This window comes from Oncorhynchus gorbuscha, linkage group LG10, assembly GCF_021184085.1.
Source record: "Oncorhynchus gorbuscha isolate QuinsamMale2020 ecotype Even-year linkage group LG10, OgorEven_v1.0, whole genome shotgun sequence".
Taxonomy (NCBI): Eukaryota; Metazoa; Chordata; class Actinopteri; order Salmoniformes; family Salmonidae; genus Oncorhynchus; species Oncorhynchus gorbuscha.
The window spans coordinates 98,200,827-98,212,100 of NC_060182.1; the positions used below are offsets into that span (position 1 = coordinate 98,200,827).

The 11,274-nt window shown below is 54.4% G+C and overlaps 1 protein-coding gene across 9 annotated transcripts in view; it reads left to right on the plus strand.

The window, feature by feature from the left end:
- LOC124046819 (dynactin subunit 1-like) overlaps positions 1-9,851 on the plus strand; it is an 808,447-nt gene extending 798,596 nt beyond the window's left edge. For all 9 annotated transcript variants that reach the window (XM_046367577.1, XM_046367575.1, XM_046367576.1 and 6 more), the window contains 4 exons: positions 1,353-1,539; positions 2,408-2,481; positions 4,058-4,147; positions 8,951-9,851. In XM_046367577.1, coding sequence (XP_046223533.1) covers positions 1,353-1,539; positions 2,408-2,481; positions 4,058-4,147; positions 8,951-9,088 — 489 coding nt within the window. In that variant the 3' untranslated portion in view covers positions 9,089-9,851. The remainder of the gene's footprint in view (positions 1-1,352; positions 1,540-2,407; positions 2,482-4,057; positions 4,148-8,950) is intronic.
- Positions 9,852-11,274: the final 1,423 nt, after the last annotated feature.

Sequence of the window (11,274 nt, forward strand, 5' to 3'; positions counted from 1 at the left end):
TTGTGTTTGAAAAAAACGTAAAGATTTTCCGCCACCTGCAGTGCCTGAGTGCCAGTCTGTTTGGTGCTGTCATGTCAATGCCTTGTCACTCATTGAATGTTAGTCTGAGTGCCAGTCGGTTCCGGTTCAGGGAACAGAACCGAAAACTGGAAAATAACCAACTGTTTCAAGGAACAGAATCAGAACTGGGAACGAAAGTGATCTATAGTGTCCCGGAACAGAACTGTTATTTTAAAAGCATGGGAACCGGTTAATAATGTTTCTTTTACGTTCCAGGATTTTTTTTCCCAGTCCCACAAAAAAAAAATGTAAGAAAGTGCCTGCTTCAGTCAATCAGAAACTTATGCCAGTGTCTGTCTGCCAGCTGGAAATATTTGCCAGTTTGTGTAGTTTACCTACCCCTCCTTCTCTGAAGGTTACTGTAGCCTACTGATGTTACAAGCGTGATTCAGAAGACAAGGAGGGATTTAATTAGAGAAGAAGGGATTGACTTTTTCAACGCTAGTTAGGGAGTTAACACGTTGGATTTATTAACTACAAAAAGGTAAAATATTGTTTTAATTCTGGTGACACTGCACACACAAGCTTCTTAACAAGCTTCTCTGGTCCAACGTTAAACCAACTCTCGGAAGTTCAAAGACATTCAAAGTTCCTGCATAGAAGCTGCTCCTCCGTAGGTATAATTCTGCAGGACTGATTGTCTCCCCCCTCCCACTCTCTCCTTCCCCCACCTCTCTCACCTTCCCCCACCTCTCTCACCTTCCCCCTCCCACTCTCTCCTTCCCCCTCCCACTCTCTCCTTCCCCCTACTACTCTCTCCTTCCCCCTCCTACTCTCTCCTTTCCACCTCCTACTCTCTCCTTCCCCTCCTACTCTCTCCTTCCCCCTCCTACTCTCTCCTTCCCCCTCCTACTCTCTCCTTCCCCCTCCCACTCTCTCCTTCCCGCTCCCACTCTCTCCTTCCCCCTCCCACTCTCTCCTTCCCCCTCCCACTCTCTCCTTCCCCCTCCCACTCTCTCCTTCCCCCTCCCACTCTCTCCTTCCCCCTCCCTCTCTCCTTCCCCTCCTCTTCATTCTCCTTATCCCCCACTCTCTCCTTCCCCCTGCCACCCTCCTCTCCATTCTCCTCCCAATTCTCCCTCACCCTCCCACTCTCTCCTTCTCCCCCCGACTCTCCCACCCTCATCTTCATTCTCCTTCCCCCTCCCACCCTCTCCTTCCCCCACCCCATCCTCTCCTCCTCCTCCTTTCTCCCTCCTCCTCCTCTCCTCCTCCTTCCTCCCTCCTCCTCCTCTCCTCCTCTCTCCCTCCTCTCCTCCTCCTTCCTCCATCCTCCTCCTCTCCTCCTCCAGGCTGAGAAGATGCGTGCCCAGCTGTCCTCCCTACCACCTCTCCATGTCTCCAAGCTCCCCATTAGAGACGGCTCTCACCCAGAGGTGCTCTCTAGCGCCCTCTATCGTAAGACTGACCAATTACTGGACACGTTACTGCAGATGAGTGCCAACGTCAGAGTGGTGGACATCACTGGCAAATCCCCAGGTATGATGGCCCTGCCCCCCCCTTCTTGTTCTCTGTTGTACCCATAGAAGAGTCATTCTCAATGACGTAATTGTTTACATAAAGGCCCCCCCCCTTCTTGTTCTCTGTTGTACCCGTAGAAGAGTCATTCTCAATGACGGAATTGTTTACATAAAGGCCCCCCTTCTTGTTCTCTGTTGTACCCATAGAAGAGTCATTCTCAATGACGTAATTGTTTATAAAGGCCCCCCTTCTTGTTCTCTGTTGTACCCATAGAAGAGTCATTCTCAAGAGTCATTCTCTGTTGTACCCATAGAAGAGTCATTCTCAGATGACGTAATTGTTTACATAAAGGCCCCCCTTCTTGTTCTCTGTTGTACCCATAGAAGAGTCATTCTCAATGACGTAATTGTTTACATAAAGGACCCCCCCCTTCTTGTTCTCTGTTGTTAGAAGAGTCATTCTCAATGACGTAATTGTTTATAAAGGCCCCCCCCCTTCTTGTTCTCTGTTGTACCCATAGAAGAGTCATTCTCAATGACGTAATTGTTTACATAAGGACCCCCCCTTCTTGTTCTCTGTTGTACCCATAGAAGAGTCATTCTAAAGGCCCCCCCCCTTCTTGTTCTCTGTTGTACCCATAGAAGAGTCATTCTCAATGACGTAAAATAAAGGACCCCCCCCCCTTCTTGTTCTCTGTTGTACCCATAGAAGAGTCATTCTCACGTAATTGTTTCATAAAGGACCCCCCTTCTTGTTCTCCCATGAAGAAAGTCAAAACGTAATTGTTTACATCACGAAAGCATATTCATACTCAAAAAAACAAACGTTTTTTGTTGTTGCTGTAACTATAGCAGATTGAAGTTTTGTTTTACGTGTCGTTGAGCAGTAACTCCTAGTGCCCAGCTGCTGGAACACACAGCCAGACTCCAGTCCCTTAGCAACACTCTGGACAGACTGAAGGTAAATAAACACCGAGGCTGGGGGTTCTTCAACCCTATCCTAGTTTGTTCACAATTCACCTTTTTTTCAAGACAATGTCTCTCCTTCCCCCTCCCACTCTCTCCTTCCCCCTCCCCTCTCTCCTTCCCCCTCCCACTCTCTCCTTCCCCTCCCACTCTCTCCCTCCCCCTCCCACTCTCTCCTTCCCCCTCCCACTCTCTCCTTCCCCTCCTACTCTCTCCTTCCCCCTCCCACTGTCTCCCTCCCCCTCCCTCTCTCCCCCCCTCCCTCTCTCCTTCCCCTCCTCTTCATTCTCCTTATCCCCCACTCTCTCCTTCCCCCTCCTACTCTCTCCTTCCCCCTCCTACTCTCTCCTTCCCCCTCCCACTCTCTCCTCCCCCTCCCTCTCTCCTTCCCCCTCCATCTCTCCTTCCCCTCCTCTTCATTCTCCTTATCCCCCACTCTCTCCTTCCCCTCCCACTCCCCCTTCCCCTCCTCTCTCTCCTTCCCCCTCCTACTCTCTCCTTCCCCCTCCCACTCTCTCCCTCCCCCTCCCTCTCTCCTTCCCCCTCCATCTCTCCTTCCCCCTCCTCTTCATTCTCCTCTATCCCCCCCTCTCTCCTTCCCCCTCCCCTCCCTCTCTCTCCTTCCCCCTCCCTCTCTCCTTCCCCCTCCCACTCTCTCCTTCCCCCTCCCTCCTCTCCCTCCCCTCCCTCTCTCCTTCCCCCTCCCTCTCTCCTTCCCCTCCTCTTCATTCTCCTTATCCCCCCACTCTCTCCTTCCCCCTGCCACCCTCCTCTCACGTTCCACCCTCCTCCGCGTTCACAAAATTAATACTGCAGATGTCACCTCCTTTGAAAGTAACCTTTAAATGGTGCATTGTGGACAGGCGCGATCGAATTGAATCCCGACAATACAAAAAGGTATCCCAGAATGCATGCTGCCTAGTGGTAGGGAGGAGGGAGGAGGGGAGGGAGGAGGGAGGAGGGAGGAGGGCAGGCAAATGTGTGACTGCAGTAAGCTAAATAACTTTTCTCCTGATCGCTTCCCTCTATAACATCTCCCCTATTGTTATCTCTCTCTCCTCTCTCTCTCTCTCTCTCTCTCTCTCTCTCTCTCTCTCTCTCTCTCTCTCTCTGTCTCTCTCTCTCTCTCTCTCTCTCTCTCTCTCTCTCTCTCTCTCTCTCTCTCTCTCTCTCTCTCTCTCTCTCTCTCTCTCTCTCTCTCTCTCTCTCTCTCTCCCTCTCTCTCTCTCTCTCTCTCTCTCTCTCTCTCTCTCTCTCTCTCTCTCTCTCTCTCTCTCTCTCTCTCTCTCTCCTCTCTCTCCTCTCTCATCTCTCTTCTCTCTCTCTCTCTTCTCTCTCTCTCTCTCTCTCTGTCTCTCTCTCTCTCTCCTCCCCCTCTCTCTCTCTCTCTCTCTCTCTCTCTCTCTCTCTCTCTCTCTCTCTCCTCTCTCTCTCTCCTCTCTGTCTGTCTCTCGAGCCTCTCTCTTGCTCTCTCTCTCTCCTCCTTCTCTCTCTCTCTCTCTCTCTCTCTCTCCTCTCTCTCTCTCTCTCTCTCTCTTCTTATCTCTCTCCTCCCTCTCTCTCTCTCACAGGATGAGGTATCAGAACATGTGGTGACCCAGAGACCTGGAGCTCGAGCCTTGTCTGACTTTGCAACGTTCCCCTGCTCCTCCTTCGTCAAGGTAACCAGGGTAACCAGGGTCACCCAGCCACACACACTCCAGGGTCACCCAGCCACACACACTCCAGGGTCAACCAGCCACACACCACCCAAGGTCAACCAGCCACACACCACCCAAGGTCACCCAGCCACACACCACCCAAGGTCACCCAGCCACACACCACCCAAGGTCACCCAGCCACACACTCCAGGGTCACCCAGCCACACACTCCAAGGTCACCCAGCCACACACACTCCAGGGTCACCCAGCCACACACACTCCAGGGTCACCCAGCCACACACTCCAGGGTCACCCAGCCACACACTCCAAGGTCAACCAGCCACTCACCACCCATGGTCACCCAGCCACACACTCCAGGGTCAACCAGCCACACACACTCCAGGGTCACCCAGCCACCAGGGTCAACCCACACACACTCCAGGGTCACCCAGCCCACACACTCAAGGGTCACCCAGCCACACACTCCAGGGTCAACCAGCCACACACCACCCAAGGTCACCCAGCCACACACCACCCAAGGTCACCCAGCCACACACTCCAGGGTCACCCAGCCACACACTCCAGGGTCACCCAGCCACACACTCCAGGGTCACCCAGCCACACACTCCAGGGTCACCCAGCCACACACCACCCATGGTCACCCAGCCACACACTCCAGGGTCACCCAGCCACACACACTCCAGGGTCAGCCCCAGCCACACACTCCAGGGTCACCCAGCCACACACTCCAGGGTCACCCAGCCACACACCCAGGTCACCCAGCCACACACACCCAGGGTCACCCAGCCACCACTCCAGGGTCACCCAGCCACACACTCCAGGGTCACCCAGCCACACACTCCAGGGTCACCCAGCCACACACTCCAGGGTCACCCAGCCACACACTCCAGGGTCACCCAGCCACACACTCCAGGGTCACCCAGCCACACACTCCAGGGTCACCCAGCCACACACTCCAGGGTCACCCAGCCACACACTCCAGGGTCACCCAGCCACACACTCCAGGGTCACCCAGCCACACACTCCAGGGTCACCCAGCCACACACTCCAGGGTCACCCAGCCACACACTCCAGGGTCACCCAGCCACACACTCCAGGGTCACCCAGCCACACACTCCAGGGTCACCCAGCCACACACTCCAGGGTCACCCAGCCACACACTCCAGGGTCACCCAGCCACACACTCCAGGGTCACCCAGCCACACACTCCAGGGTCACCCAGCCACACACTCCAGGGTCACCCAGCCACACACTCCAGGGTCACCCAGCCACACACCACCCATGGTCACCCAGCCACACACTCCAGGGTCACCCAGCCACACACTCCAGGGTCACCCAGCCACACACTCCAGGGTCACCCAGCCACACACTCCAGGGTCACCCAGCCACACACTCCAGGGTCACCCAGCCACACACTCCAGGGTCACCCAGCCACACACTCCAGGGTCACCCAGCCACACACTCCAGGGTCACCCAGCCACACTCCAGGGTCACCCAGCCACACTCCAGGGTCACCCAGCCACACACTCCAGGGTCACCCAGCCACACACTCCAGGGTCACCCAGCCACACACTCCAGGGTCACCCAGCCACACACTCCAGGGTCACCCAGCCACACACTCCAGGGTCACCCAGCCACACACTCCAGGGTCACCCAGCCACACACTCCAGGGTCACCCAGCCACAGGGTCACCCAGGGTCACCCAGCCACACACTCCAGGGTCACCCAGCCACACACTCCAGGGTCACCCAGCCACACACTCCAGGGTCACCCAGCCAGCCACACTCCAGGGTCACCCAGCCACACACTCCAGGGTCACTCCAGCCAGCCACACACTCCAGGGTCACCCAGCCACACACTCCAGGGTCACCCAGCCACACACTCCAGGGTCACCCAGCCACACACTCCAGGGTCACCCAGCCACACACTCCAGGGTCACCCAGCCACACACTCCAGGGTCACCCAGCCACACACTCCAGGGTCACCCAGCCACACACTCCAGGGTCACCCAGCCACACACTCCAGGGTCACCCAGCCACACACTCCAGGGTCACCCAGCCACACACTCCAGGGTCACCCAGCCACACACTCCAGGGTCACCCAGCCACACACTCCAGGGTCACCCAGCCACACTCCAGGGTCACCCAGCCACTCCAGGGTCACCCAGCCACACACTCCAGGGTCACCCAGCCACACACTCCAGGGTCACCCAGCCACACACTCCAGGGTCACCCAGCCACACACTCCAGGGTCACCAGCCACACACTCCAGGGTCACCCAGCCACACACCCAGGTCACCCAGCCACACACACTCCAGGGTCACCCAGCCACACACTCCAGGGTCACCCAGCCACACACTCCAGGGTCACCCAGCCACACACTCCAGGGTCACCCAGCCCACACACTCCAGGGTCACCCAGCCACACACTCCAGGGTCACCCAGTGGTCACCCAGCCACACACTCCAAGGTCACCCAGCCACACACCCAGGGTCACCCAGCCACACACTCCAGGTCACCCAGCCACACACTCCAGGGTCACCCAGCCACACACTCCAGGGTCACCCAGCCACACACTCCAGGGTCACCCAGCCACACACTCCAGGGTCACCCAGCCACACACTCCAGGGTCACCCAGCCACACACTCCAGGGTCACCCAGCCACACACTCCAGGGTCACCCAGCCACACACTCCAGGGTCACCCAGCCACACACTCCAGGGTCACCCAGCCACACACTCCAGGGTCACCCAGCCACACACTCCAGGGTCACCCAGCCACACACTCCAGGGTCACCCAGCCACACACTCCAGGGTCACCCAGCCACACACTCCAGGGTCACCCAGCCACACACTCCAGGGTCACCCAGCCACACACTCCAGGGTCACCCAGCCACACACTCCAGGGTCACCCAGCCACACACTCCAGGGTCACCCAGCCACACACTCCAGGGTCACCCAGCCACACACTCCAGGGTCACCCAGCCACACACTCCAGGGTCACCCAGCCACACACTCCAGGGTCACCCAGCCACACACTCCAGGGTCACCCAGCCACACACTCCAGGGTCACCCAGCCACACACTCCAGGGTCACCCAGCCACACACTCCAGGGTCACCCCCAGCCACCCACACACTCCAGGGTCACCCAGCCACACACTCCAGGGTCACCCAGCCACACACTCCAGGGTCACCCAGCCACACACTCCAGGGTCAGCCACACTCCAGGGCCAGCCACACTCCAGGGTCACCCAGCCACACACTCCAGGGTCACCCAGCCACACACTCCAGGGTCACCCAGCCACACACACTCCAGGGTCAACCAGCCACACACTCCAGGGTCACCCAGCCACACACTCCAGGGTCACCCAGCCACACACTCCAGGGTCACCCAGCCACACACTCCAGGGTCACCCAGCCACACACACTCCAGGGTCAACCAGCCACACACTCCAGGGTCACCCAGCCACACACTCCAGGGTCACCCAGCCACACACTCCAGGGTCACCCAGCCACACACTCCAGGGTCACCCAGCCACACACTCCAGGGTCAACCAGCCACACACCACCCAAGGTCACCCAGCCACACACCACCCAAGGTCACCCAGCCACACACTTCAGGGTCACCCAGCCACACACTCCAAGGTCACCCAGCCACACACTCCAGGGTCAACCAGCCACACACCACCCAAGGTCACCCAGCCACACACCACCCATGGTCACCCAGCCACACACTCCAGGGTCAACCAGCCACACACACTTTTGTGCCGTCACCAGCCATACCGTCTTGCCAACTCCTCCTGGTCGTCCAATGGACCCAGATATGATGGCCCCATAGGCCACATTATGTAGGACAGTGGTCACCAACCGGTGGACTGGTCACCAACCGGTGGGCTGGTCAATTAGGACAGTGGTCACCAACCGGTGGACTGGTCAATTAGGACAGTGGTCACCAACCAGTGGACTGGTCAATTAGGGCAGTGGTCACCAACCGGTGGACTGGTCAATTAGGACAGTGGTCACCAACCAGTGGACTGGTCACCAACCGGTGGGCTGGTCAATTAGGAGAGTGGTCACCAACCGGTGGACTGGTCACCAACCGGTGGGCTGGTCAATTAGGGCAGTGGTCACCGACACGGCTGTAGAAAAGCCAACGACAACACGGCTGTAGAAAAGCCAACGACAACACGGCTGTAGAAAAGCCAACGACAACACGGATGTAGAAAAGAAAAGCCAACGACAACACGGATGTAGAAAAGCCAACACGGCTGTAGAAAAGCCAACACGGCTGTAGATAAGCCAACACGGCTGTAGAAAAGGAGGAGACAGACTAGTGTCCTGTCCAGGGGGTGTCCTGTCCATCAAGCTGTCTCACTACAGAAACAGGAGATAGACTAGTGTCCTGTCCAGGGGGTGTCCTGGTACATCATACTGTCTCACTACAGAAATAGGAGAAGAGGGGGGACATGGTGGGGAAGGGGCCAGGTCTGTCTAGTGTCTGTCTGTCTGCAGGTCCAGGAGGAAAGAGGGGGACATGGTGGGGGTGGGGCATCAGGTCTGTAACTAGTGTCTGTCTGTCTGCAGGTCCAGGAGGAGAAGAGGGGGGACATGGTGGGGGAGGGGCCAGGTCTGTAACTAGTGTGTCTGTCTGTCTGCAGGTCCAGGAGGAGAAGAGGGGTACATGGTGGGGGAGGGGCCAGGTCTGTAACTAGTGTGTCTGTCTGTCTGCAGGTCCAGGAGGAGAAGAGGGGGGACATGGTGGTGGAGGGGCCAGGTCTGTAACTAGTGTCTGTCTGTCTGTCTGCAGGTCCAGGAGGAGAAGAGGGGGGACATGGTGCTGGTGGGGAAGGTGATGATGCCGTGTTCCCGTGGTCAGGAGCAGGTCCACCGTCTCGTCCTATCACAGTCTCAGCTCCAAAGAGTGCACCGCCTCCTGCTGACATAGGCTCCACCCACAACCCACCCTGCTGCCATAGGCTCCACCCACAACCCGCCCTGCTGACATTCCACCTGCCCTGTTGCTCCTTCCCATCTGTCTGTCTGAGTTTTTTTTAGGCCAAAGCATTGGGTTTGTGTTCGTACGCAGACGGTGCTTGACTTGGGCCGTGAGCTCACTGAACTGAGCGCCAGAACCTTAATAATCTCTATTGCCTGAGTTCCATTCTGCCGTTATTGCAAAGTTCTGGCACCTGGATATAAACGGTAGCAGCACCTAAAATAAGTACCAGCGTCAAGTCAAGCCCCGTTCATATGTACAGTTAGAGTATTAATACGCTCACTTCCTCTAGATCGCTCGTTCACTTCCTCTGTAGATCATACTCACTTCCTCTGTAGATCATACCACTTCCTCTGTAGATCATACTCATTTCCTCTGTAGATCATACTCATTTCCTCTGTAGATCATACTCACTTCCTCTGTAGATCATACTCATTTCCTCTGTAGATCATACTCATTTCCTCTGTAGATCATACTCACTTCCTCTGTAGATCATACTCACTTCCTCTGTAGATCATACTCATTTCCTCTGTAGATCATTTGGTAGAGCATAGGGCCTGTAACGGCAGGATAGTGGGTTTGATTCCTACGACCACCTATACACAAAAATGTATTCAGGCATGACTGTCAGACACTTTGAATTAAAGCGTCTGCCAAATTACATTACGTAAACACACACAACTACACTGTCTGCTGAGGGTGATGCTGCCTGCTACACTAAACTGAGGGTGACACACTACTACACTGATCTGCCTGCTACACTACTACACTGTCTGCTGAGGGTGATGCTGCCTGCTACACTACTACACTGAGGGTGATGCCTGCTACACTACTACACTGTCTGCTGAGGGTGATGCTGCCTGCTACACTACTACACTGTCTGCTGAGGGTGATGCTGCCTGCTACACTACTACACTGTCTGCTGAGGGTGATGCTGCCTGCTACACTACTACACTGTCTGCTGAGGGTGATGCTGTCCTGAGGGTGATGCTGCCTGCTACACTACTACACTGTCTGCTGAGGGTGATGCTGCCTGCTACACTACTACACTGTCTGCTGAGGGTGATGCTGCCTGCTACCCATCTTACTGTTTCATAATTTATTGAAGATGGTCAATGCACATTAGGCCCTATTTAGACTTGACATAAATTGACTTTAACATGGACTTAAGTCAACAATATTTGTACTTAGGTCCATGTTTTATATCCATGTTAAGTCTATTTACCTCAGGTCTGAATCAGACCCATTATAGTCTCCAGGTCCAACATCAATGTAAACGTGACCGAGTTATTTCCTGTCCGTAGTCCCGTAGTTCACGACAGTGTCGTCGTTGTGTAGACGGTGTCGTTGTACATACAACAATTCCTTTTACTCTTAACTATCTACAGCAGGGGTGTTCAAACTCCTTTTCCCAGAAGGCCGTATTCGGTCTTCACTGAGCGCCGCAGTCCCCCCCCCCCCACAGAATAAAAATAAATAAACAATTCAAACATAGTTTGATCTAAAGGGAGAGAAAGTTGTCAGATTTCTGTGTATTACGTTGTTATTCATTTTACTGCAGTTTAATTTACATTTCAATGGGAGTGAGAAAATAATTCATTTGAAGGGATTTTATGAAACATGGATAAAATGTTTTGATTTCATAAAATCAGTGTCATGTTTTACTTTTACCGGTCGTAAATTAATTTCTTTCATATTTTTCATATTAAATGCCAGTAAATTGGGACAGTCATCTGTTACCTGATTGGTTGTAATCTGTTTTAAGTAGCTAATATAGTAATGTGTATTCCAGGTGAGACTCTTGCTGTGTAGAATGACTCCGGTTTAGCCTTCATCAGTTACTGTCTGCAAAAATACGTATTGGCCATAGAGGCTTTGTTTTTTTCTCTGCTATGAAGTGTCATACTGGTATCATAAAGGCTATCTCATCTCTGCTATGAAGTGTCATACTGGTATCATAAAAGCTTTAGAGTTTTTTTTTAATAACCTCAAGTTATATTGGCATTATTTTTATGGCATTGTTGGCTTTCCTTACATTATCATTTGAGAGATAATATATTAACATGGTATTCATTATTTTATGCATTAGTGATTTATAGAGAATGTACCTCTGTGCAGCCTGTTGATAGCATATA